The sequence below is a fragment of the Ictidomys tridecemlineatus genome, chromosome 10, assembly GCF_052094955.1.
Source record: "Ictidomys tridecemlineatus isolate mIctTri1 chromosome 10, mIctTri1.hap1, whole genome shotgun sequence".
Taxonomy (NCBI): Eukaryota; Metazoa; Chordata; class Mammalia; order Rodentia; family Sciuridae; genus Ictidomys; species Ictidomys tridecemlineatus.
Genome location: NC_135486.1, coordinates 2,178,359 through 2,205,905, shown reverse-complemented (window position 1 = coordinate 2,205,905; position 27,547 = coordinate 2,178,359). Strand labels below are relative to the sequence as shown.

General features: G+C 61.1%; 1 protein-coding gene across 5 annotated transcripts in view; it reads left to right on the top strand.

Annotated features, from left to right (window-relative positions):
• The window catches only part of Fam78b (family with sequence similarity 78 member B), a 65,173-nt gene that overhangs the window by 29,350 nt on the left and 8,276 nt on the right, over positions 1-27,547 (top strand). For 3 of the 5 annotated variants that reach the window (XR_002483385.2, XR_002483384.2, XR_013426309.1), the window contains exon 2: positions 24,908-26,274. Coding sequence is in view for 1 of the 5 variants with exons in the window: in XM_005319853.3 (XP_005319910.1) it covers positions 24,908-25,430 (523 nt within the window). In the remaining 4 variants the exon portion in view is untranslated. Of the gene's footprint in view, positions 1-24,106; positions 24,346-24,907; positions 27,517-27,547 lie in introns of those variants that run through there. The other 2 variants (XR_013426310.1, XM_005319853.3) reach the window with 2 other exon arrangements.

Here is a 27,547-nt window from a genome sequence, read left to right as displayed (position 1 = left end):
CCAGCTGATATGCCGCACACAGAAGGCACAGGGTCTCCACGCCTGGCCCTGCAGCTGCCGGGTGCCCAGATGAGTGATGAGGCACAGTCAGCCAGCAGCCCTGGGGGACCCAAGGCATGGGACCTCCAAGATGGCACAGCATGCTGGGACCCTGCTCCACCAGTGACTTGCTGTGTGCCTTAGGAGCAGTTACTAGACAGCTCTGACCTGTGGGTGCTACGTGTATAAAGGGAGAGCTATCTTGCTGGCCTGTGGCTATGCCAGGTTGGAAAAGGGGCATGTGGAAGGCTCCTAGTGCAGCACCGGGCACAGACAGAGGTCTGATAACTGTCAAGACACGGCCTTAGTTGACTGTGACCCTGTGCCACACGCAGTGCCTGGAAGTCAGCGCTGGATTCCGTCGTCTTTGAGCTGAGGGCAGCCGGGCTGAGAGGGGCCGGGCTGAGTTCCCGCAGGGGGGCAGCAGCCAACCCCCAGAGAGCCACCTCTCCCGCTCTCTCTCGCATCCTCGGCTGGAAAACGTCACCCTGGAAATGCAAGCTGTGTGTGAGCTGGTGGGCACCCTGGGGACACGGGACCTCACACATGTCCAGCGTCTGCCTCGGAGAGCCCGAGTGCCACTAAGGACACCGTCGTCGGTTCTCGTGGCCACTCATGTTGGGATGCTGACCTGGTTCAGTCCCTGGCTGAGTGTTCGTTCCCGTCTGTTCAAGAGAGAAGCGTGGGACAAGAGGGATTCAGAAGGGACACTCATTGGTGGCCGGGGGAAGCAGCCCTTGAGGCGGCTGTGGGGGGCAGGAGGCCGGGCGCTGCACCCACCTGTGTGCTCCTGGGCAGGTGCAGGGGGTGGGTGGTTGGATGGGTTCTCACATGACCTCCAGGCACTGTTGGCTCCTTCGGTGTCCCGTGGAGGGACAGGCCTGCGCTTCTCAGTGAGTCCCCTGGATCTGGTAGTTTCAAAGGAAGGTGAACGTCAGGTGTGCAGGGTTTGCTGTCTGTGGCAGGTGCCACCAGAGTGGAGGCACTAGTGCCTTCGGATGGCACCAGCCCGCCAGGCCCTGGGCAGTGGCAGAGGGCTCCCACAGACAGCTGTGACCGTGTCCTTTGGCCAGTAGCGGAGGTGGAGGCGAACGCTGGCCAGGCTTGGGAGCCAAGTACTGGCGGACACTGTGCCTCCAGGCCTCCAGGCCAGGCTGCAGCCGGTGGGTAGGGTCAGCGCTTGCCAGGCTGCAGCGGGCGTGTGAGGGTAGCCAGGTGAGTGCCCAGGTCAGGCAGTTCCTCTCTGCCTGGGGACCGTGCCTGTGAGATGACCGAGTGGCACCAGGTAAAGGGGTGCCGACCTCGGGGCAGTGAGCCCAGAAGCAGAGACACTCGGGCCTGGGTAACCCTCTCCACCAGCTCTGTTGAGCCGGTCACTTCAGCCCGGGCTCGGTGCCCTCCTGTGAAGTGAGGATGGGATCTGATGAAGACGTCTCCTCTAAGAGTCAGGGGATGTTCGGGGCCTGGGGCCTCAAGATCCCTGGCACTCGACTGGCACTGTAGCCTGAAAGCAGCCAGGACGACACGTGGACAGCAGGCCGGGCCTTCCAGTGAGGCTGGGTTGAGAGCCGGCCGCAGCTCCGACCCCATGGGGACAGCCACGTGGTTCTCTGCAGCGAGGTCTGCGCCTCGTCCTCAGGGCAAGCGCCCGGGAGAGCGTGAGGGGGCTCTCGCATTCGCCGTGTGATTCGCTCCAGCTGCTCCGCAGAAGCTACTTTGGTTCCACTTTTTAAAAATCCTCAGCACATGGGACCCCGAGAGCTCGAAGGCCTGGGGACCCGAGTCCCACTCCCTCCCTGCAGGAAGCCCCTCAGCAGCTCCTGGCCCCCGGCTCTGCACATGTCCCCCCAGCAGAGGGCCCCTGCCCACACCCTGCCTTGTCTCTGAGCTCCAGGACAGAGCTGCCCCGGGACCCCCTGGTCCTGTGGCTGCTTCCTCCCGGGAGCCGTGAGGCCTCAGGCACCGCCGCCCACCTCCCTCCTGGTCCAGCCTGGCTCCTCTGCCCTTGGGGCGCCCTTGCCCAGCTGATGAGAGAGCAGAGCTGTGCACGCAGCCAGGCGTCCAGCCAGCCGCTCCTGGAACTCGGTCAGCCCCCGCTGGACCCAGCCTCCGTCCGCTCTTCTCAGACACCCTGAAGCCCTGCCACCCGGCCCTGACCCAGGGTACACGGTGACCTCAGTGTTCAGAGCCATCTTCCCCAGACCACTCACCTTCTACCTGCAGGGCCCGGCCAGCTGGGGTCTACCTGGAGGGCCCTGTCACTCCTCTCCTGAGGGACTGTGGGGGATGTGGGCCTGTGTCATTCTGCCTCCACTGTTGGGGCCGTGGGTCTCAACTATGACCTGTCCACTCTGCTGCTGGACACTTGCTTCTTTACACAGAGGGCAGACTCTCCGTGGTGAGGACCTCCTGCTGCTGCGGATAAATGCATCCCTGAACGGGCCACGCGGTCGTGAGGAGTGGCATCCCCCCCGTTAGGTTAGGACAGGAGTGCTGTCCCCCCTGCAGTGGACAGCAGTGCAGGACCCCTGGAGCAGCGCCAGGACCCATCTCCAGTTCCGTCGGAGGAGACCGGGGCCCAGAAGCAACGGGTGCTGCCCCTCTGGCACAAGGTGTGCCTCCCTCGGCCCCCTTGAGCCCCTCGCATGGCCACTGCGCGAGGCAGCCAGGCCCCAGGCCAAGCTGGGCTGGGACCTTCACAGACTGAGTGACCTGCTCTGTGGGTGGACAGAGGTGCCCGGAGCCCGTGTCCCACCTGTGTCTTCAGAGCCTTTGTGCCTCGGGCCTGCAGGAGGGAGTCGAGACTCAGGAAGGTCCCAGGAGCTGGTGCAGGGCACAGGGGCCTCCAGGGGGCTGCACAACAGGTGCCCACCCTTGCCCCGGGGCCCTGGACTCCCCTCCCCTGCTAGACCCCACGCTGCAGGTCGGCAGAGGCCATGAGGGTTCTGCACGCCCCACTCACTAGGACGAGCCTGACACGCAGAAGAGGCTCAAGGCCTTTCCACGAGGCTCCCGGCTGGTGGCGTCTGCGCCAGTGCTGTGCCCACGCCTCCTTCCCTCACCTCCGCCCATCTTCTCCACGCAGACTCAGAAGCACGACGCGTCCCACCTCGGGTCCTGGTCCTTGCTGTCCTGGACACCTGCAGGGCACTGACCCCAGACGCCCGCCTGGTGCTCTGCCTCAGCTCACCTGACTTGGCTGGAAGTGACAGCGTGCCCCTTCTCTGTCTTAGAAAGCACCCCTCCCGTACTGCTGTGGGTCTGTCTGCTCCCCACCAGGAGCCCGGCTCCTGGGGCAGGAGACCGTCCATGTGACCCAAGTTGAACAGCCCCCGGCACTCGATAAGCCAAGCAAGTGAGCAGCCTGTGCCTTGCCACCTGGAGAAGCCGTCCTGTGACCCGCCTCTCGTCCCTCACCTGCCCCCACGATTTCACAGTCACTGCCTCTGATCATCCTCAGTGATGATCCTGAGGGAGCTTGTCCTACAGGACTGGACCGTCCCCCGGAGGCTGCAGCTCCTGGGGAACCTGAGTCACACGTCGTCCAGCTCGGCAGAGACGCTGGGGTGGGCTGGGTGGCCGAGCGCTAGCCCAGCCCACAGAAGCCCTGGGTTCCGTCCCCTGTGATGGGAAAGAAAGGTGTTGGCCGTGGTGCCCATGGTTTCTGAGATTTTAGAAAAAAAATAATCTAAGCTGTATGTACTATCATCTCTTTTAGATGGCCACCTTATTAGGCCCACCTGGTCATCTCTTTTAGACGGCCACCTTGTTAGGCCCCCGGTCATCTCTTTTAGATGGCCACCTTGTTAGGCCCCCGGTCATCTCTTTTAGATGGCCATCTTGTTAGGTCCCCCGATCATCTCTTTTAGACGGCCACCTTGTTAGGCCCCCCAGTCATCTCTTTTACAGGACCAGCTTGTTAGATGCCCCCTAGTCATCTCTTTTAGAGGGCCACCTTGTTAGGTGCCCCTGGTCATCTCTTTTAGACGGCCACCTTGTTAGGCCCCCCGGTCATCTCTTTTAGAGGGCCACCTTGTTAGGCCCCCGGTCATCTCTTTTAGACGGCCACCTTGTTAGGCCCCCGGTCATCTCTTTTAGATGGCCACCTTGTTAGGCCCCCCGGTCATCTCTTTTAGATGGCCACCTTGTTAGGTCCCCCGATCATCTCTTTTAGACGGCCACCTTGTTAGGTCCCCCCAGTCATCTCTTTTACAGGACCAGCTTGTTAGATGCCCCCTAGTCATCTCTTTTAGAGGGCCACCTTGTTAGGTGCCCCCGGTCATCTCTTTTAGACGGCCACCTTGTTAGGCCCCCCGGTCATCTCTTTTAGAGGGCCACCTTGTTAGGCCCCCGGTCATCTCTTTTAGACGGCCACCTTGTTAGGCCCACCTGGTCATCTCTTTTACAGGGCCACCTTGTTAGGTGCCCCTGGTCATCTCTTTTAGACGGCCACCTTGTTAGGTGCCCCTGGTCATCTCTTTAACAAGGACAGCTTGTTAGATGCCCCCTGGTCATCTTCTTTGGAAGGCCACTTTGTTAGGCCCTCCCGGTCAGTCCACAGTGTTTGGTTGCGTCCTCCAAGGTGACCAGCACAGGAAGGTGGAAATTTTTCTCAGTGCTGGCGATGGAACCCAGGGCCATGGATGTGCTAAGCAAGCTCTCTCCTGAGCGTCACCCAGCTCAGCACGGAGGGTGCCAAGGCCACCTCTGCCCCCCTCCCCCGCTGTCACAGTGCGGCCAGCCGCGTGCCTTCCGGTCTGCTGGAACTCTCCTGCCTGGAAACCTTCCCAGTCGCCCCGCGTTCTTGCTTGAAGTGCATTATTTCTTTTCCCCTTGAAAGTCAGTGCAGAGGACTTGACTGTGCCCTGCGCCTGTCCTCCTGGGAGGGGGCAGTGTTCAGAATTCCCACGGAACTTCCTAAATGCCAGTCTTTTTCAAAAGTGGACAGATCTACCCAAATCAATTCTGAAAAATCCCAACCATCTTATGAATAAATAAAAAGACCCCCAGTGGCCTCCAGCCCACCTTGGCCACTTAACAAGTGGACCGCAGGGCGCCCTATCTCCTGACCTCTAAGGAGCTCTGCATGAGTTGTCCAAGCATCCCTTCAGGTAACGCCCACGTGTGAGCTCCCTGTGTGACAGAGTGTGCTTGTCATCGTACCCCACCACCCCAGAGGGCCTTGGCTGAGCAGTGGGAAGTGGGCGTGCCGGAATCTGGTGGGCAATGCGTGTGCCTCACAGGTGCCCGCGGGTAGTGCCCCTGGTGTGGTGGGCATGTCAGGGCTGAGGTTCGGAGGCCAGCCTCCCTCTGGCCCATGTGGGACCCTCTGTGGCCTACTCCAGCCTGCGGCCCCCACCCACGGCCTGTGGTTTTGCTGCTGTGCCACCTCTCAAAGCTCCCGCCTCCTGATGCCTGTGCACAGCGCTCTGTGCCAGGAGTGACCGTGCACTTGCCGTCCAGGGCTGGGCGAGGGTGTCGGGAGGCCCCCGGCAGGAGACAGGCCAGTGCCTTGGAGGAGCCTCCGCACTGTGCAGTCCTTCTGCCAGCTGCGGGCAGCAGGACTCCTGAATTTCTGCTGCCACGCGTCATCCAGGGACATGGGCATCATGTATTTAGTACATGTGAAAACTCAGGTATCTCTGGAGGGCAGAGACACAGAAGAAAATAGATTCCCTCGTGTACTTCAGGGCTGCGTTTGGGAGGCATCCACGTGTGCTTCTGCGGTCACTCATCCTTGTGGCTCTGTGGAGTAGCCGAGAGCCCCTTCCACACGTGAGGAGCCCAGGGCTGGGCAGATGTCCCAACAGAGCTGCAGGCAGCAGTGAAGGGACTCCAGCCACTTGACCCCTGCAGACCGCGCCTGTCACGACAATGCACTGCCTCCCAGCAGGTCCTTGGAGGCCGTGAGACAGGGCCCGTGCGGGGACCCGGCCCAGGACAGCAGGCCTGGCCCAGACACCATGGTGAGGTGCCACCTGCTTGTCTGTCCCCCAGATCCCACAGCTGGCTCAATCAGGGTAGGCTGTGCAGGGCTGGGGGCTGAGACCATCTTCAGGCTGAGTGACCCGCAGACAGGGTGTAGCTCAACCTAATTCACTGTGTTTCTGAAATTTTATTTTTTAAAGTAGGAAATAAAATTGTAAAAATTTCTCATCCCTCTAGCCAATTTAATGCTGCACTTTAAGTGGATTTCCCGGGAATCCAGTCTTCGGGGTCTAATGGCTTGTGTCTGTAGTCCAGCTCTGGACTCAGTGATACGACTGATAAGTTGCTGACCTCTCTGGGCCTCCGTCTCCGCATCTGTAAAACACGATGCTTACGCACCTGTAAGGTGTGCGGCTGTGAGTGCTCAGCTCAGGTGGGGCGTGCCACACTGGGGGATCAGTGGTGCAGGGCCGTGCTGCTGTGTCCCCTCCACTCTCGGGTTGAGGAGCAGGGACAATGCCGGCCTGGTGGAGCCCCCGCGGGTGGTGGGGACGGGGCGGCTGGGGGGAGGATGAGCCAGGAGTTCACACCCCAGGAGGCCTGGGCGCTGAGAGCTCTTTGCCAGGCCGCCCCCAGCGAGGGCCTGCAGAGGAGAGGCAGGTCCTAGGAAGGGCCTCCTAGCTCCAGGCCTTCTCCCCTGCGCGGTGCAGGCCATTGACCTGAGCGCCTGCCTAGAACGCGGGACGCGGGATCGGCGCCCAGAGCAGGCCCTGCCTCGGCTCCGGACTTGTGTTCCCTCGGCCTCCGTCTGCTTGGTGTCTGTCTATCCAGGGACCGGGGTTGTGAGCACGGTGATAATAGAAAGGTGATAAATGGCCTGGAACTCCAACTGTAGCACATCTGTTTTAACAGTGGGGATGACTAAGCTGAACGAGAACCGAGCACCTTGGAGGCACGAGAGTTAGACAGGCAGCAGAGCCCGGCCCTCTGCAGACGGAGCTGCAGAATCAGAATGTCTCCTGGTGCTAATAAAGCCTCTGAGAGCCTGCATCACCCAGCTTGCTGAACCTAATGTGTATTCTCTCGGCAAAATCGCATGGCCTGGTTGGGGGTCGAGCCAGCCGGTCATAAAGCCTCCAGAGTCGCAGGTGACAGCGCAGCCCTGCCCCAGGGCTTGCTGTGCTGTTACCTGGAGGTGGACAGGTGTGTGCTGTGTGCCAGCCATCGTGCTGTGAGCTTTGGTGGCCCATGTTCAGTGCTGCCCTCCAAGCCCTGGGCAGAGGGCCTCCGGTCCCATCACCGCTCCATGGCTCTCTGTTATGAGGACACATTCTTTGACCTTGGGAGTTTGACATTTCTAACATGTCAGGCAGCCAAAAAGAAGTGACGCCCAGTTACTTGTAGAGAGAGCAAGAGGCTTATTACGCCTCCAGAATAGACCACGGGCACAGCAGGGGCCCGGCGTGAAGGCCAGTGTCACTGCTGTACCAGCTGTTCCGGCCTCCGGCAGGCCGCTCCAAACAGCTGAGATTCAGACTTTCTCTCCACGCCTGATGAGATCCTGCACCTCAGGCCTCTCAACCTGGGGCCAAGCTCAGACAGAGGCCGCTGGCTGAGTGCCGAGCACCAGGTCCCCAGTGTAACCCTGCCGCCCTGTCCCTACCCTCAGTGTGGAGGCAGCTCCTGTTACTAACTCACTGATTGGGGCTCTCCCTGGTGCAGAAAGTGGCAGGTGCTGGGCCTTGGACAGGGCCTCATGGCTGCCAGGCCCTGGGGAGAGGGAAGGCCGGGTCTGGGGTGCGAAGAGGTCCCTTCCACAGCTCAGCGTGGGTGGGTGCTGCCTTTGACATTTCTGCCTTCAGCTTCCCGCGAGCAGGGTCGGGTGGTCTCTGGGTCCACCACTGGTCCCCTCCACGAGAGCCCAGGAGCCCCACGCAGAGACGCTGCGGACGGAGGGCCAGGCGGAACGCAGACGCTCTCCAGGCAACACAACCATAGGTCTGTGGCTTGAAGTGACCTCCGTGCCATCGTCCTGTCGGTCTCTGGGAGACTCCGGCTGCCAGTGTCCAGGGAGCCTCTGCCCGTCTCCTCCCAGCAGCTCCCACCCCCAGCAGCTCTGCTGATCGGGGGAAGGCACCTTTGGATTTCAGCTGTCCCTTGGTCCTGGGGTCCCCACTGCTGCCCGGGAGCCTCTGTTGGGGACTGGCGGGTGGGGCAGTGCTCAGCCTGCTCACGGCCAGCCAGCCCACAGCCCCGTGTGTCCATCTGTCTTTTCTGAGAAGACAGCTGTCAGTGCACGACCTCTCTGAGCTGCCCAGCACCTCCTGGGTCTGACTCCTGGTCCTGCGGCCTCGAGGGACCAGGGTGCGTCCCTCAGCTCTTCACGCCTCAGAGCAGGTAGGGATTTCTGCGCCAGCCCTGGACTAGCCAGAAGTCCTGCTCGGTGTCCTCCCTGCTCTCCCAGGCCCTCCGCCTCCTCTCCTGGCCTGGCCTTCCTCCCTGCACGCCTGCATCTCATCATCCTGACCTCTGACACGGAAGCCAGCTGGTTGCCAGGGGAACCAGCCTGGAGTCCTGGCATCCAGAGAAGATGAAGAGCTGTCTTCAGAAGGAAGAGAGCCGGGATCGGTCTCTGGCCTGACTCTGCTGTCCCTGGGTACCGCGAGGCCCCAGCTTGGGCTGCTCGTCCCGCACAGCTGCGCGTCTCTGAAGTCGGGCAGCAAGACAAGCCGCGCTCGTCCTCCTCTCGCTGGACGGTGCCCTTCATCTTCCCCTGTGGCCGAGGCAGTGGACCCGGGAAGCACTCATGCCTTTTCTCTCAAGTGATGCTGCCCAAGTGCAGCCCAGCAGTGGACTCCAGCACCCTTCCTGCCTGCCCACCACGGAAGCAGTGACCGTGCCACAGGGTGCACTGCTGGTGGCCAGAGGGGCCAGAGGAGGCTGGGGCTAGGAAACGCTGAATGGAGCCACGCAGAGAGGCCTGCACCCCGGGTTGTGTCAGGACTGACCCTCCCTTGGCAGAGAAGCTGTGCACCCCCGAGGGGCAGAAGGAGTGACGGCATACAGTGGCCCCTGAGTGGTGGTCAAGGCATCTTTTCCGATCTTGGCTGGGGAGAGGACCCTGGGAGGTCTGGTCCCTGTGGTCTCTCAGGGCCAGGGCAGAGGCAGGGGAGTGGCACTCGCCAGGGCAGTACCTGGCAATGTGCTGGCTGCCGGCTCTTCGCAGTCCCAGTCTCCCCTCCCCAGAGGCTCCAGCAAGCCTGTGCCCCGGCACTGGGCAGCCATGAGATATGCCTCGGGCCCTCCTGGACTTGGGCCGCACAGGCATGTCACAGCCAGGTGCCTGGTTGTGCACCCTCCGTCTGCTGTGCCACAGCTGCCCTGGCCCCCGTGCACCAGCTCTCCCCTGTTGGAGAAAGCGGAGCTAGATGGCAGAGACGTACGTACAGACATACGTGGACGTGGATACATACGTCGACTCACAGAAGGGCACGGAGAGAGATTTAGACAGATGCATCTGATGTTTAAAGAAACAAAGCAGGGATAATTAAAGGGTGCTTATTTACATAACCTATAAATCTTTCCCGTTCTGGGGCTTCTCTGCAAGACTCCTTGGAGGTGTGCTATCTGCGTGTGTTGAATTGTCCCCCGACACATCCTGAACTGTCACTGGAGTCACAAGCAGATTGAGAGTGTGGGGTGGGCTCAGACGGGCCAGGTTTAGTGCACTCCAGCCTGACCTCCTGTCCAGTGAGCTTGTCTAGGGACGATGACCTTTCCACCTAAACCATGCCGCGGAAAGGATAGGGTCACATCTTCCTTCCTTCGTCACAAGAGAGAATCTGTTTGAATTAAAATCTGGGGAGCCTTACAGAGCTCACCCCGGGAGCCATGCCCTGGGGTCCGAAGGGCAGGGGCGGAGCACTGGGTGGGCAAGGGTGGCTCGCAGCTCAGGGTGTGCATCCTGCGTGACGGCTCCAGAAAGCTAGAGGATTGGAGACGGCGGCAGAGACAGAGCCAGAGTGGGATTCGAGGTGAGGGTCTCCAGGGCAGAAGAGGCAGGGCAGGGCGGCGGTGGGAGGAGGGGGCGGGCGTTCAGAGCACTCAGGCCTAGAGCCAGGGCCCCTTGGAAAGCCCCTGGTGGGCAGGGTCAGCGGGATTCCAGGCTGCACATGGGGCAGGCCTCCCGGGGGCCGCCCTCCCAGGGGCTCTCCAGCTTTCCTACTCTGCGTATCAGTGCTCAGCTCCATCAGCACAGATAATTAGCATTAATGTAGCTCATTAGATAATTATTTCTGGCTCCTGTTTACCAAGTGTTATTAAAGGCAGATCAGGGAGATCTTCTCCCTGACAGCCAAGTTCTGGAAAATTCTTTGCAAAAATAGACTTTTGATACATAAGGTGCTTGCTCTTTTTTTTCTTTTTTCTTTTCTTTGAGCACTGATGACTTGCCTGGGTGGACCAGGTCCCCGGCTGCCCTCCCTCAGAGGGAAGCAGGGGTGTGGTAGAGGAATAACAGTGTGGACGCGGGCTCAAGCCCTGTCCACTCGCTCGCCAACTGCTGGACCTGGGGAAAGCCACTTGCCTTCCTGAGCCTGGGCGTCCTGGCCTACGGGTGGAGGCCACGCTGTCCCCTCCGTGGGGCATGCTGTGAAGTGCACCAGGTCAGTGTCTGGTGAGGGTTCCTCCGTTCATTCCACCATAAGTGCTGGCGAAGCGTCTCGTGGCGCTGGGAGGTGGTGATTCATGATGAGTTCCACCTCCTTGCACCACCCAGCGGCCAGCCACAGGGCGGTCAGGGCCACCAGCTCCCCGGGCCGGCTCTTCCCTCTCTCTGGGCCCAGCTTGATGTTCAAGAGGCATGGACACCACGTCTTCCCCCCCACCGACACCCACCCGGAGGCCCCTCTCCCCGGCTCCGCTGCCGCTCGCTCTGCATGTCAGGGTCGGCTCAGGAGCCAGCTGGCGGGGGTCCAGCCCTGTGCTACCCTAGGCCACTCCTTCACCTCCCAAACCTCTCCTTAACGCAGGGACAACATCAGCGCTGACCTCACAGCGTCACTGTGATGTCCCTCAGTGTGTGTGGCGTGACATGGAGGACACCTGTGCAGAGCAGGCCCCCAGTAAACGTTGGCTGTCACTGTCACCGCCGTCCTGCTCTTCCCAGCTGGCCGGGGCTGTGCTGCTGCCCAAGAGGGCATCTCAGTCCCCAAACATCTAAGTCTAGATCTAAGTCTAGGTCCTCCCTCGGGGCAGGGAGTCCGCCTTATGGGTCTCGTCCCCTGCACCAGGACAGCGCCTGCACTCGGTCAAGAAATCTCTCAGCTGGCTTCACGTGGGCCCTGTGTCTGACGTGGTGTGACATGGGCCCTGTGTCTGACGTGGTGTGACGTGGGCCCTCTGTCTGAGCTGGTGTCATGTGGGCCCTGTGTCTGAGCTGGTGTCATGTGGGCTCTGTGTCTGAGTTGGTGTCACGTGGGCCCTGTGTCTGACGTGGCCTCACGTGGGCCCTGGGTCTGAGCTGGTGTCACGTAGGCCCTGTGTCTGAGTTGGTGTCACGTGTGCCCTCTGTCCAACATGGTGTCACGTGGGCCCTGGGTCTGACGTGGCTTTCTTTGCTGCTGATCTCAGCTGAGCTGCATTCCCTTTGGTGGTCAGACGTGACCATAGTCGGGTGGAACTGATACCTTGGGTGACTCCTGCGATGCTGTCCCCCGAGAAGTGGCTTCTCCTTTGGCTCATGCCCACCTGCTGCCCACACACTTTTCAGCCCAGTCCTGGTGAGCAGGGGCACCGTGTCAGTGGTGAGCCACTGCTCTGCCTGTCCAGGGCAGACGGTCACGGTGGCCTGGACAATGGAGAGCGGTCACTCATGGTCCTCTGAAGAATGGTGTGTGTGGCAGGGATTCTCATTCCCCGTTTTCACAAGGTCTTTCATGTAAGCGCCGTCAGGTCAGGGTGTGAGGTCAGGCGCGTGGGCAGGAGCTGAGTCTCTGCGGGCGGAGGGGCCTGGTGTTCCTGATCGTCCTGTGCTCCTCTGCAGGGGGCGGTCATCGGCTTCCTGCCTCCCTGTTCAACTCGGAAAGGCTCAGGGAGGCTCAGGGACAGCCGGAGCCCACGCCCCTGACCACAGAGGGAAAGGCGCCATTTTACGTTCTCCCCAGAGAGCTCCCTGCTGAGAGCAAGGGAGAGCACGCCCCTTGACACCGGGAGGGCAGCACCCCCACCTGGACATGGGCAACCCCGGGGCCCTCCTTGGGCCCTCTTCTTCTTCACGGCCCTTTTCCCAGCCTCAGTGCTGTCTGGACAGCCGGCCACACTGGACTCCATGAGACCACGTCGGCCCTTTCCTGAAGCTGTGGCTGCTCCTCTGAAGCCCCAAGTTCAGGCGCCGCTCTGGGGTCTTTCTCCTGGACCCACTCTGTGGTCCACCGAGTCCTGCTGTCCCTTGCCCACCCCACCGAAATGGCACCGTGGCTTTCCCGCTGGCCTCCGTCCTCTGGCCTCTTGTTGCCCCTCCGTCCACAGACGTCCGTCCGTTCCTGCCCCGTGACCTTCGTGCACCACCTGGGCAGGGGCTGGGGCTGCAGGATCAGGGCTAACGGGTTCCAGCTGCGTGAAGAGGGCCCCTCGACCCTGAGCAGACTCACAGGTGTGTGATCACAAATGGCAGCGAGCCGTGTGGACCGGAGAAACAGAGGGCTCCGTGGGAAAGACGGCGGGTGAGGGGATGGACGTCCAGGATCAGGGACGGCATCCCCGAGGATTGGTACACTTAGACCCCAGGTGACACAGGCAGCCATGTGCACGTGGGCAGGGCACTGTCCACACACCGTGTGCCACAGCCCCGAGGCAGACTCTGGTGTTTCCGGCCAGTGGTCAGGGAAGCTGGGGGCGGGAAGGTGCAGAGGAAGGCGGGGAGTCGGGCAAATCACACAGCCCCGGGGAGCAGGGCGTGGCTGCACTCTGCCGCAGTGGGAAGTCCTGCAGGGTTGTGCCCTGGGTGCACTGCCCCAGGCTAGCCAGAGTCCACCTGCCTGCTGGTACCCGCTGCAGCCCAGAGCCCTCCAGAAACCAGGAAGCCCTTCAGGGGTCAAGGGGTGGGGAGGGCTTGGCTGGAGCTGGTGCCACTTGGTGAAGCCTGGGGCAGTCTCCAGGCAGGAAACCTTGCCTTGTACCTGCTTCTTGGGTGGCCCACACGGCGGCTCTGAGGGAAGGCACTGTCCAGCTCCACACAGCTTGCAGCCTGAGCCCCCACAGCCTCAGTGACAGGTGGCTGAGTGGCAGTCCTGACTGCAGACCTGGGTCTTCTGACCCCAAGGCCAGGGCTCTTTCTGCCCCACACAGCAAGGCCTGCAGAAGAGAGGTGCTCCCAGGGCAGACGGAGGGGCTGGGCCAGGCGGAGCACAGTGCCACTCAGGTGCCATCCCTCCTGAATCCTCAGGGCTCACACAGCTGCAGGGCTCCCCTCTGCAGGCAGACTCGCAGGGCTCCTGTGCACCCCAACATCTGAAGCCAGTTCTGCAGGCCTGAGGCTCACCGCTCTCCTGCTGGCCCTCACTCTGACGCCAGAGCCTCAGAGCAGAGGACACAGGGACAAAAGCCAGCGCCTGAGTGTTTGAAGGAGATAAGGGACTCTGAGCAGAGCTGGCTCACAGCGCCTTCAGACTGTCCCTGCCCCTCCAGCAGAGGACTTCTGGGCCCTACCTCAGGGTCCAGAGCCAGGCAGCAGCACACCAGGACCATCTGCCTGCCCACTGCCCAGAACGTCCTCTGGCCCCGCGGGCACTCTCCTCCTTCATGCACCACGGCCATTCAGGTGTGGCATACGCACACACAGGAGCAGGTCAGGGGCATCTGTGTCCCTCCACATAGGACCTGGTGTAGGTGGCCACCTTCAGGCATCCTGGAAACCTTGCCACCTCTCTGCTCCACCCTGGAGCCTGTGGCTCTCCCCGTCTATGTGTGTGTCCGAGTGGCCACCTCTGCTCACTGAAGACAGTCACCTCTGTGTGCTAGTAAGAAGCTGCCAGGGCCTGTCCCCAGGGCAGCTTGTGCTGCCAGCATCCCCAAGCCTCCTGCCCCCAGCTCAGCTGCCTCCAGGACTCTTCCACCTGCTGCCTGCTCTCGTGCGCTCAGCATGGCAGCCAGGAACAGAGTGGAACGGTACTGGCGACCACAGACTCTGAGTTCAGCATCTGGCCACCAGACCGCCCCGTCCTGTGCCATCGGCGCTCACCGACCCGGCCCTCCTGCCTCCGTCCCTGCTCTGTGGTAGAACTGGGAAGCATCCACCTTCTCACCTCAGGGCCACTCGCTGCTCCCAGCAGCCGGCTGGTGGCACTGGCAAAGCCTGTCCCTCTGCCACATGCCTCCCCAGGGGTCACGTCTCAGTTCTAATGTCACTGTGAAGAGAACCAGTGCTTTAGTAGGGGGTCAGGTTGGGGACCCTGGTCAGTAAGGGCTGCAGCGGCCTCTGGTCCTGACCAAGGGGAGGGCGCAGAGCTGGAGAGCCAGGGTCGGCTTCCTCCCACCCTGTCACCACTTGCTCTGTGACGTTGCTGAGTGATCTCCCTGTGCAGACAGCAGGAGCCACATCTGCTGACCGCCAGGCTGCGGCATGGGGCATCCAGCGGGGTGCCTGGCACAGAGCCACTGCAGTAAGGGCCTTGCCAACGGCCCCGGCTTGAGATCTCCGCCCTCTGCCCGCTGGAGCACCCCCACCTGGAGAGCACCTGCTTCGCCCCGGCCTGCTCCGCTCCGATTCGCAGGTCTCTCTGACTTTGGCTTTGTTTCCTGGGCTCCAGGCCTGGGACCTCCGCAGACCTCTGAGGTCAAGGAGCCCCAGCCCAGGTGGCATTGACCCCAGGTGCTCAGACCTAGGTCCCTTCTGAGCCGTACCCTGGCTCAGTGGCCCAGGTCCAGGGTCTGTCACCCTCCTCCCTGGTCCCTCAGCCTTTCTACTTGTCCCCTCCTCAACCCCCGTCCTCTAAAACGAATGCCCCTGCAGCCTGCGCCCCGTGGGCCCTTCCGCAGGGCAGCTGATGGGGTGGGCAGGGGCAGAAGCGATGCAGCATCGAAGGGTCAGTGATCCCCAGCCAGCTGTGGTCAGAGGGGCTAGGTTTGAACATGATGGCAGTGGACACCATGCTGGGTCACTGATGCTTCAGTAAACCCGAGGGCAGGAGGAGGGCAGGCCACCCAGACACCTGCTCCACGCTGGGCGGACACCTGCTCTGGCTGGTTCACCCATTCAGCTGACAAAGTCTAGTGGCTCCCTGTGCACCTTGAGAGCATTTGACCATCTGTCCTTGTCAATATCTCCTTGACCTTGAAGACCTGTACCCCTTAATGGCTTCAGGTCAGGTGGAGAGAGATCGTAAGAGCTGCAGGCTGGAGGGCAGATCTGAGGGGATCCTGAGTGTGTGGCCCTGACGCACACCCCCCATTAAGTGCAGAGGTCAAGGGATGCAGAGTGTCCCTGTACTCGGCCACGCAGGCCCCGGAGGGCCACTCTCAGGGTTCACCGTCACCATCAGATGCATGCGGCACCACAGGATTAAGAAACTACTCCTGTCTCTAGACAGTGGTCACGTCCGCAGGTGCAGAGGGTGCAGCCAGACCCAGCAGACCACTACGGGGAGACAGGACCCTGGGATGTCCTCCCAGGAGTCCACCACAAGATTCCATGCCCGGAATCCCACTTGGTTAACATGGAAGGAAATGAGTGAGTGCCCTCCTCCCAGTGGTGGCCGCCGCAGGAGGAGACTGCAGAGAAGGGGCATGTGTTCACGGGCCCAGGCCCTCATGCTCCCTCGAAGTCTTCGGGTCTGAGACTCTGGGGGCCAACTTTGGAGCCGGCACCAGGCAAGGTGTGGCGGAGGTTGGGCTCCCTGCACTGCCATGCCCTGCAGCAGCCCCCCACCCCCAGGAGACTCAGCCGGGAGGAGCTGGGCAGGGGCTGTGAAGGAAACCAGCCCTGGGAAGCCGCCCTGAGGCCTGGGGACACCAGTTGTGTGGGGTTGTTTCTGGGAGGAGCAGCCCCTGTATCTCCTTCCCTTTGCGGTCCCGGGGTCCCCACCATCAGCACAAGTCTCGTGGAGTCCCCTGGCCTCACTGTGAAGGGTCTGTTCTGCCCTCTTGGGTGGAGATGAGGCTGCCCACTGTGCACAGGCTCCCATGGAAGCAGGTGTCCAGGGGCCTCCAGAGAGCAGGAGCCCGGGCGGCCGGCTGCCAGAGCAGGTGTTCTACACGGCAGCCTCCGTGGGCTCCTGAGCAGAACGCGTGTGTCCTAGGTCCTCGGCTGTGTTTGTGGTGCTGCGAGTGTGCATCTTACGTCCTCTGTGTCATCTCCATGGTTGAGAACTCAGCAGGTGTTCAGAGGAGCCTTGTGAGGGGGACCTGGAGCATGTCCCCATGGGCCATTTCTCACTGTCAGGGCAGTGTGGCCCTCTGCACCACAGCCCCCACCACCTTGTCTCCTACGTGAAGGAAGGGACCATCCATTTGAAGAAGCTCAGGTCCCAGCTCGCCAAGCTCGGTTTCCAGAGAGCAAAGTCACGGTGACAGTGCTCACTAATAAAGCACCCTGTGTGCCAGGTCAGGGTAGGTGGCTTTTCACAGGTTTTCTTATTTATTTTTTAAAACAACCCTTAAGGCATGTTCCATCATCGCCTGAGTTCATAGGAGAAACAAAGCCCAGAGAGGCTGGACATCTGCCACAGCCTCCTGGGCAGCAGGTGGCCACGTCCAGTTTGCACGCCATTCCCCAAGTCGGGTCTCCCCCAGCCTGCCCTGCTCTGCCCACCCTCTCCCCAAGTGCTTTGCCATCCTGTGGGACAAGTCGTCACTCTCTCTCATAAGTACAAATTGATCATTTTTAGTGAGAACGTTGACAAAAAGAGAAAACACCCGTGACCTTAATCGCCACTCCTCATCTCGTGTGTCTGTCCCATAGAACCGCCGTTTTAGCCAAGTTTCTAGCGGGATTCTAAAATACGAAGAACAAAGCAAACGCCACTTCCCTCTGCCTGCCGTGGATCAGCTCCACAGGCTGGGGTGGGGGTCTCCCCCCCCCGTGCCCCCAGCACCACCGCCTGGCCCTGCAGCCCCTCCTGCTCAGCTAGGCCTGGTGCCAGCACCTAGCCAGCGACCCAGGGATATTCGTTCCCGTGTGTCTGCACCAGCCCCTGTGGCTGTCACTGTGACTCTCTGTGGACTCCAAAAGGGCTGTGCCCACTGCTGCCCTCTGGATCTGGCCCCACAGGGAGCCTGGTGCACCTGCCAGGCGGGTCACTGGCCCGTCCATCTCAGCAGCTTGAGCCAGCACTTGCTCTGGGCTCTGCTAGTGTGGCTGCAGGTGTGGCCAGGCCTGTCCCTGGCCTGTGCAGGGAGGGCATGGGGACCGGCTCCTGCAGAGCAGACACACGCACAGGGGACTCAGCTGCAAGTTAAGGAGAAAGGTGTCAGGTGTTTAAAGAGCCAAAGGAAGGGGACAGAGAGTCCAGAGGCCCCAGGAGGGAGGTCTCGAGCAGAGCTCGTGATGCTGGTGCCTGGAGAGCCAGGAGGGATGTGGTGGCCATGAGGCTGGAGAACCCATGGGCAGCAGTCATGGTGCGAGGTGGCCTTCACAGGACCTCCAGGGCCATCCAGCAGGGTCCAGTGAGTGTTCTTAATAGACCACATTTATGGCCGAAGGGCTGGGCGAGCAGAGCTGGGGCAGTGGGAAGACCGTGTGCAGTTCTCAGACCCAGCTGGACGACTGACCGCCCTGGGGCAGGGTGAGAATGGAGGGAGAGGCTCTTGGTGAGACCGCCGGTCATCGGGGACGAGTCCTGCTTCCCCACATGTTGAGGTCTGAACATTGGAGAAGCACAGGAGGCACACGTATAGAGCAGGGTTTGTCTAAAAGGGGGGAACGGTCTCCTCCCGGGAGGGAGAGGGGGCCGTAGCTGGTGTCCTGGTGTCCCAGGAAGTGAGAGTGACCACCTTTTTATGTGTCCTAGGCTTCCTTTGTCCTCCTGCCTTTCCCCCGTATCTCTCTCCCTCCTGCCCAGGAGACCAGGCCCAGGGATGCCCAGGGATGCTGGGTGGGAGGCCCAAAGGTGGGAGACGGGTGGGCTGAGGGGGGGGCAGGATGGAGCGGCCCAGGACACATCGACAACCTTAGAGCTCCCTGCAGGGAGGGGCAACTCCCGGGACAGGTCACCTTGGCAACAGGTAGGAGCCGGGCAGGCTCTGGATAAGGGTGGAGGGAGGGCTCGAGGGAATTAGCATTTCAGTCCCCAGGGGACAGTCTGCAACTTCCCCGACTCACCCAAAACTGGCCTCCTTGGTCCGACCTGACTCCATTTGCCCATCTGCACCGACGGCCTCTCTAATTCTGTCTTCATGGGGAGCTGGAGTTTGGGCTGCGTGGAGCAGGAGGTGGCAACAAGGGGAGCCTGGCGGAGAGGAAAGCACGGTCAGAGGAGGCCAGGGGAGGCCGCAGGGCCGTGTGCACAGGCTCCTCTGGGTCTGTCAGGAACGAGGAAACTCCAACCCAGTCGTAATGCGGGGCAAGCCAGCGGGGAGCATGCACTAGGCCAGGCTGGGGATTGGTGTGCAAGGGGCCCAGTGGTCAGCCAGGGGCCGTGGGCTGCATGCACTGTGGGGTGGCACAGGCCTGCTTCCCTCTCCCCAGCCAGAGCCGGTCCCCAAGCTCTCCATGAGGAGTGGGGGAAGGCGTGCAGCACAGGAGGGCACTGAGCAAGAGCCTGCCCTGAAGGGGAGCCTGCTCCCTGCTGGTGAACGGGGGCACCTGGGAGGCGGGGTGTTCTCTGCAGCCCAGCGTCCCTCCCGCATACTCTTTTCCGGCCCTCTACATGCAGCAGCTGGCCTTCCTCAGAGCAGGATGGACACGGGGTTAGACCACAAACTCCACAGTGCCTGCATCCAGGAGGTCACCTCAGCTGTGACGAGCAGGGAGCGGGGTCTGCAGGCCCCTGCTGCGCCGGCCTCGACCCTTCAGCTGATGCACCTGGAGAGCTGGGCTTGGGCTGGGGAGGAACCAGGGTGGGCCAGCCAGCAGGGCTGAGGGGTCGTCCTGGAATGCGTCACTGTTTTCACAGCCGGCAGGGCCACGGCAGCCTGTCAGCTGATGTCATCACCGCCGCTGGCCTCCTTGGCGCTTCAGGGCTGTGGAGTGCCGGGCGGCCTTCGCGTGTGACTGAGAACCAGGTCTGGGTGGCCCCTGGCCCTGCCCCTGGCCCTGGCCCTGGCCCTGGCTAGCAGAGCAGCCCTCACCAGTTCCCTCCTGAACAGCAGAAGGCAGAGCGCCTCCACCTCGTGCACCGACATTTGAGGGGGTGCGGTGCGTTTCTGAGAGCTTGCGTGACTTGGAGACGGCGCCAGCGGCACACCCATGACCAGGGGGACCCTGACCAGATCGCCCAGGCCCGCAGCACCCACCCGCCTCTGCCCATGTCAGAGTGGAGACTCCAGAGGAAGGAGCCAAGGCCTGGAGAGGGCTGTACAGACCGAGGCCCAGGTCAAGCAGCAGAGTTTTATCCACCGACTGAGACAAGCACTCCATCCCCTGAAGGCCAGGCTCTCGGGCTCCCAAAGTGGGGTGCCAGGACGTGGCCACGTGGGGACCGCTGACCCTCGGCCCACGGCCCCTTCCCAGCCCCAGCCTGTGCCCTACTGTGGACAGGCACCCCGTGCCTGTGGACACCCAGCACCTGTGGACACCCAGCACCTGTGCCCACGCTCCACACGAACCCCCAACAAACAGCCAGCCCCGGCCACCCCTGGGGAAAGGCCTGCATGGGTCAGGAGGTTCAGAGCCTTGGGGCCGGGAATACTGAGACCCCAGGTACCCTGAGTGGCCTAGGAGGAGGGGCACACCTCAGCCACAGACCCCTCGCCCAGTGTGGGGGGGCGTGCCCTTAAAAGTGAGGCCAGCCGGGCCCCTCTCACGTGGGGCTGAAAGCTGGACCCCCCAGGTCTCAACCTGCCCTGGACGCTCTGCAGGCCCGAGGCCAGCTGCCCCCTCTCGTCCCGCCCTCCTTCCCACCTGCCAAGCCGCCTCCCCGCGTCCTGTCCCTGCCCCAGGTCCCTGTGACTGCAGGATCCCTGAGGAGCAAAGCGGGTTCCTCTGGAGAGGTGGCCCTGCCCCTCGGGGGCGCTGGGACAGGCTGGGTCTGGGGGAGCTCGGGCCTTCAGCCAGGGGCGCCATTGGGTGAAATGCTTCACGCCAGCTGTGAGGCTGAGGTTTGCTTCTTTCTCCCAAACGCGGGGCGGGGAAGGCCTGGGGGACGCAGTAATGAATGGCCCATCCCTAGGCCCTGGCAAGTCCCTTATCTGTGAGCTTCCGGTCAGTGGGCAGTTGTCTAAAACAAAAGCGCCATTTAGCTCAGTGTGGAGAAGGGGTGGGGCCGGGGGTGCAGTGAGGCCACCTGACAGCAGCCCTCTGGGTGGCTCCAGGGCGTCTGTCTTAGGCCTCATGGCCTGCGGACAGCTCTGAGGTGTGGGCCTGGGGTTGGCTCTCGTCTGGTTTTGACGTAAGGAACCTGAGGCTGGGGAGGGGCTTGCCTGGGGTCAGCAGCTCTGTCTGGTTTTGTTTCTGGTGCTGGGCACAGAACCCAGGGGCTCCAAATGCCACGCAAGTGCTTCACCCCTGAGCCACCCCCAGCCCTTCTTATTTTTTATTTTGAGGTGGGGTCTCCTAAGTTGCAGAGGCCGGCCTTGAACTCGAGACCCTCCTGCCTCGGCCGTGGAGTTGCTGGGATGACGGCGGGCACCACGGCGCCCAGCTAGCATGCTGTTTTATGGGTAGGGAACGTGGTGCCAAGGGGCAGGTGGCGTGTCTGAGTCACACTAGCAAGGGGCAGCACCAGGTTCCCAAGCCCACTTCCCGCGCTCGCAACCAGCCCTGAGCCTCCTCGCTCTCCCCTCCTGCCCTACTCCCTACTGCCTCCGGGAGGGTCTCTTCCCTCGTGGCTCCTCACAGAACGGCCTTCCAGCTCCTGTTTGCTGTGTCCATGGTCAACAGACCCCACCTGGTTCCTTGAGGCGACTCCGTGAAATCCCTTCACCTGGAAACCAGTCCACCCGCTTCACTGCTTCTCAGGCTCCTCTGCGTCTCTGGCCGTCCAACAAGCCTCCTGGGGCTCCTTTGCCCCCAGGCATCCAGCCGGTGCCCACCACTCTGCAGCGGGTGGCTGGCCAGTGTCCCTGTCTAGCCCCAACTCCTTCCTGAGCTCTAGACCCAAGTCTGCAGGACCTCCCGGCCAGCACCGTCTGGCTGCTCCCCTGCACAGAGCGGTCCTGTCTGCCCAGGAACCGCAGCTTCCTCCAGTCTCCGGCTTCAGTCAGTGTGACTTAGCAGGTGTCGGCCCCTCCTGCTGGCCGCTGCAGTGGCCCTGGAGACCTATGACGTCCCTGCTGCAGAGGGACTGCGTCTGGGCAGCGGGTGGGGAGAGACGGACACTGGCAAGTCAGGAACTTCCCGTGTCTCGTGGGGTGGGCCTGGGAAGGCGGCCCTGGGAACGTGGGACTCGTCAGCACTGAGGAGGCCAAGCGGCAGGACTTTCAGGGACCTGAGGGAAGGATGTGTCAGTGCAGGGGCCCTGAGGGGGGAGTTGGCGTGTCCAGTGAACAGCACAGAGGCCAGGGTGGGCCAGAGAGGAGATGGGGTCGGGGGGGACGGGAAACAGAGTGTGTGTGTCACACGGCCATCTCCAGGACTGGGACTTTTCCTAAGTGGTTTACGTGGAGTAGTGACTTTCTAAGCAGGGAAGTGACCTGGTTTTAAAGACGTGAAGACCACGTGGCCGCCATGTGGAAATACTGGGCAGCAGAGCTGGAGACTGGCAAAGCGATCCTGAGGAGGCCATGGCCACCATCCCGCAGGCGGCCTTGCTGGGCCCGGGCAGTGGTGATGGAGGTGCTCAAGTCCAGAGGGCTTGCCGGCGGGTGGTGTGAGGGACACGAGAGTGGCCGGGAGGGACTCCAGGGTTTTCGTCAGCAGGCAGTTGGGAATGGGGGTCTGGAGGCCAAGGGAGCAATCCCGGCCAAAGTCGGACATTTGTCCCAGTGTAGGAGACCACCAGTCCAGAGGAGGTCACCCCGGAAGTGTGAGGCCACAGGAGGAGAGGAGCAAAGACAGCCCTGAGACAGCAGCGGGGCAGAGGACACCGAGAGAGAGAGAGAGAGAGAGAGAGAGAGAGAGAGAGAGAGAGAGAGAGAGGAGCAAGTGGTTGCAGGCACCGTGAGCCTGGTCCGTGTCCTGGTCCCAGGAGACCACACCACCGTCCTCCCCTCCCACAGGGGCAGGACCTGGCGCCCTGAGTGCCGTGGGGGGTAGACCCGGGGCGGGGTGTGGAATTCAGGGACAGGGAGACCGCACCCTTGTTCCATCGGGAGCAGCCTTGTAAACACACACTCCAGGAAGAGCCCAGAACTAGGATGAACACCGCGTCAGGTACAGGTGACGAAGCTCTGGGTGCCAAGCTGGTTCACATAAGATGTCCCTTCAGTAAAGGTCCACTAGGCTTTACTATGTCCCAGCAACGTGCTAGACACCACGGTCTCAAGGAGACCATGATCCAGTGGCAGGACAGACACATGAACCAGTCGTTAAAAGCTGTCACCTGTAGGTGTGGACTTACTCATGGGCACAGGCAGAAGAAGGCTTTCTGGAGGGGTAGAGCCCCGTGGCGACCCTCCACGGACACATATTTAGCCACAGGGACACTGGAGCAGGAGAACGTGGGGGCAGGCAGAAGACGTGGCATGAGCCAGGGCAGGGTGGGAAATGGCAGGGAGGCCAGATGGGAGGACCTCAGCTGTCCTGCTCGGTGACACCAGGGCTGGCCAGGCAGGGGATCTCGCAGGGGTTTTACTGGAGAAAAGGCCTGACCGGATTCCTAGGGGGAACACCTGTGTAGCCGAAGAGGTGAGTCTAGAGGACGGGGATCCATGTGGAGACGGGCTGTGGACAGCACAGCGGCGCAGGTAAGCGGAGCTGAGGGCGTGGATGGAACACAGGCAGCCCAGTTGGATGGAGAGGAGGAGAGAAATCCAGGCGTTGTTTATGGGTACAGTTCCCGGGATGCAGTGATTCGGTGGCCATGGCTGTCCAGCAGAGGGAGGGGAAGAGCCCAGGGTGACCCCACTCTTCTGGCCGGGAAGATGGTGCAGCAGAGACCAGGAAGCGCCCGTGGTTCAGGGCAGGAGAGACGAGCTCACTGTGGGCCACAGGCCGTCTCAGGTGCCTTGCGCACGGCTGGCCCGTCACTTGGTCAAGTGACTCCAATATGCTACCATCCTGGGGACGTTTCAGGGACTTCTCTGAAAACCATTATCAGAGCCAGCCTCTGACCTGTGTGACCGCATCACCGTCACTCCATGGTTCTCTCTCTGTGCCGCAGGAAATGGCTTTGGAATTCTCTGGAAGGTGCCCTGGCATGGCCACACCTGAGCTTGCGCTGGTTCTGCTTCAGGTCCTGTGGTAGTTCCTGCTGACCACGAGGGCATGAAGACCAGGGGAAGGCCTGTGCCCTGGGGCTCGCCACCTCCCAGGTCCAGCCCTGCCCGCCTCAGGTGGCTCTGCTGCGGGAGCCAGAGCGCGAGGGCCAGGGCTGCTGGCCTGTCGGTGTCCCCTTGACGGCCACTCCAGACCATTTGGAGAAGGCCCTGCAGGATCCTCTGTCACGTCCCAGGGAGGAGGAATTTGTGTCAAACGAGCCCGTCCCCAGTTGAGGGGTGGGACAGTCTGGTGTCCTCTGTAATGATGAAGTCCTTGGCAGTTACCAGGTCACGACCCAGTGTCGTCCCTGGATCTGGGGATAGAGATCAAAGAGTGCCCCCTCAGGTCCAGTGCACTCCTCAAAGCTGGGGCCACTCGCTCACAGGACGTCCCGAGCCCCTCCACCTGGCCTTCCGCCACTGCCCTGTAGGGCAGTGGGGCCAGCATCATGGGGTGGTGCCGAGCTCGGGGCCCCACGGTGCCCAGCTCCACCTCTACCCTGGGTACGCACCGTGACATCCAGCCGTCAGCTCTCCCTGGGAAAGTGGAGAGGAGCGTCGGGTGTGCCCTGGAACATTTTGAACGTTAACTGAGCCAAAGGACCTAGCAGGGTGGTTGGGATAGAGCTGGTGCCGCACAGGTGCCAGTCATGGCTGTTTATCATTCTCATCTCGATTACGAGCAGCGGCCCATGGTGGGGGAAACGTGGTCCTTGCCGTCCTTCTGTACCAGGTCGGGGGGTGTCTAGAATGGTGGGCTGTGAGCCTGCACAGCAAGCCCGCCAGGCTGAACTCAAAGCCCGGGAGAGCAGGGCGTCAGACTGGGCGCCAGCAGCTGTGCGGCTTCACAGGCCAGGTGGCCTCCAGGTACTGCTGTCTCCTTGAGTCGTCCTTTCCCAGGGCTGCATTTGCCAAGTGCTGGATTGCAGGTGGCAATAGTGTGAACCACCCTCTGGGTTGAAGAGAGGCCCCCTAGTGTGACCCCCTAACAGCTATGACATTAAACTTTGGCTCCTTGCCCTCCTTCCCCGAGCCTTCCTCCAAGTGCATCAAATTCAGCCTCCACCTCGTCCACCAAACAGCTCTCCCCACCCTCAGACCCTGGGAAACCTGTCCTGCAGGGGATCCCCGGAGCCGCTGACCGCCATCATCCCCACTGCCTGGTGCCTCCTGGTGGTGGACGCCTGTCTCTTGAGCTCTGAGCTTTCCGTTGGTCATCTGTGCTCTCATTTAACTTGTGTGGGCATTGCTTTTTATCTCTGTTTTGTTGCGTTCCCACTTGATCCTGAAACAGTGCAGAACTTCCTGGCCCGATCCCCCTCTGGGCGGCCACCATGCCGAGCTGTCTGGGTCTGTAAGTGGTGGGCGCCTCTCAGCAGCTGAAAGACTCACACGGCCTCTCTCTTGTGCACCTCTTCTGCCTTGCCAGGTCCAGCTGGGAGCTGCCCGACCTGAGGGAAGGGAGAGTCAAGGCCATCAGCGACTCAGATGGGGTGAGCTACCCCTGGTACGGGAACACCACGGAAACCGTGACCCTGGTCGGCCCCACCAACAAGATCTCCAGGTTCTCCGTCAGCATGAATGACAACTTCTACCCCAGTGTGACGTGGGCGGTGCCAGTGAGTGACAGCAATGTGCCCCTGCTCACGAGAATCAAGAGGGACCAAAGCTTCACCACCTGGCTGGTGGCCATGAACGCCACCACCAAGGAGAAGATCATTCTGCAGACCATCAAGTGGAGGATGCGGGTGGACATTGAGGTGGACCCTCTTCAGCTCTTGGGGCAGCGGGCGCGGCTGGTGGGCAGGACTCAGCAGGAGCAGCCCCGGATCCTGAGCCGGATGGAGCCCATCCCCCCCAACGCACTAGTGAAGCCCAACGCCAACGACGCCCAGGTCCTCATGTGGAGGCCCAAGCGGGGCCCACCCCTGGTCGTGATCCCTCCCAAGTAGAGCAGACGGCCTGACTGTGGAGCACACACCGCGAGGCACTCTGCGAGGTTACCAGGGTGGCAGGAGCCACACTGGTCTCTGAGCCAAAGCAGACCTCTCAGCCGGCCGGCCAGCCCCCGCAGCCGTCGCGCAGAGCCCGCGCCCCTCGGCGGCAGGGTCCCTAGGAAACGCCCTTCCTCTTAGGAGTAAGTCGCTGGTTGACAGACTTGCCGTGACTGTCTCCACGCAGCCATGGTTCGGCGCGGACCAGGAGGGTTCTCCGTTTGACTGTTGCCCATTTCTGCCCTGCGAGACGCAGGGGACGGCAGTGGAACTAAGCAGTGCCTGTGGTGGCCAGGGCTGCTTCCCCACCAGCTGAATGGAGTGCAAACAGCCGCACCAGTGTGGTGAGGCACGGCCCCGTGTCGATGGAGGGGCTGGGGAAGCAGGTGTGAGAGGTGGCAGAGGAGCGGGTGGGGGAGAGGATGTGCTTTGTCCATTGACCTCGGCTTGGGACAGGCACTGGAATGAAGGGGACGCTGGCCAGCCAGGAATCCAGGCGCTCCGCACCAGAAGGGGGAGCTCCCGGGAACTGTCCAGGGTGCTGGCCCACTAAGCCGTGGAGATGCCGCTTCCCCTCTCCAAGGCGGCGGAGCCCGGCCTCCTCCCCGCAGAATGGACGTGCTGTCCCGCCTGCCGCAGCCCTGTGTTTGGGCCCTGCGTGTTTTCGGTGGAGCCCAAACTGATTTTGTTTACAGCTGCTTATTCTTCTCCCATCACCAGCCCTAACTTTACAAAACAGATTGATAAGCCATGAAGCCATGGAGGGTTTCAACATTTCAACAGGCAAGAACGGTGTTTTCAGGTGTGTGGTTTTCTTTAGCCTCTGAATGATTTGAAGACATACAATGCACACATGAATGCACACTCGTCAGCACACACACGCACATGCACAGCCGTGGGTACAGCATGTGACCGCTTTGCCGGAAGCGCCTGCTTCCGTGCACCGTGACACCCCCCCCCTCCCGCACACACAGTGACAACACTGTTTTCCACAAACATTCACTGAGTTCAGCTTCACAGAGGCGGCCCACTTGGAGCGTTTGTGGAAAAGTGCTTCCCGGTGTCCTTCCATCGGGGCCCTCTGAGACTTTTTAAACAGTGTCCACACTTTACATGAGAATGTTTCTAGCTCTTCCAACCTCAGCCACCCCCCCACCAAAAGAGCTTCTGCCTTTATTCTCAATAATGGAAACTGTGGTTGTGGGAGGGGACTGTTTCAAACTCCCACGCAAACTGGTGATAAAATGCCACAGGGTCACTGTGTGTTTAGTGGGTGGCGCGGCAAGCCTGATTCCAGAGGTGAGCGCTCTCAAGTCCAGAGCAGTCACAGTCCCACAGCTGCTGCCAAAGGTCTGCCTTCTACCAGAGCGGCAGAGCGTGGGGACGCAGGGTGACAGGAGCACGTGTTTATTAGATTTATTAAAAATGCAATTTAGCCTAATTCGTTCAGGTCTGAGTCACAGGATACAGTTCTTGGACACTTGAGAGTGTTGACAGGCCCCCTACACACTATGGAGCATTAACCTCACACCCTGATCTTCACTACTCTTTTGCAGATCAGCTATTGATGGCAGGTTTCTATACAGCACGGTAACACACAGGGGTGACTCACAGAGACCTGGAGACACTCGTGTAGAAGTGGTTCAGTCATCACCCTGGGATTCCTCTGTCCCTTCCCATGCTTGAGATAAAGCTGTTTGTTTGCACACAGTGTCAGAAACAGCAACCGCTCTCTTGGACTGAATTAGATGCCACCTTGGTGGGATTCTGGGGAGCGGATTCTGATCCTATAGTCCAACCAGAACCTCCCCACTTTAAAAAACCTGATATTTAAAAATCCATCAGTGTGGCCACAGGTTAATTGCAAAATCCTCTGCAAGGTTTCAGTTTTCAAATTTCCCCAGCCCATTAAAGTAAGATATGACTTATGCAATTAGAGTTACACATAATGTGGTTTTTCCAAAGGCATGTGTGTATTTATACAGCCAGGGCAGCATAGACAGTGCCTTCATTTAAAAAAAAATAAAATCACTTTTCGGAGTCTCCCAGCAGTTTCTGGGAAATTATGTAATAGA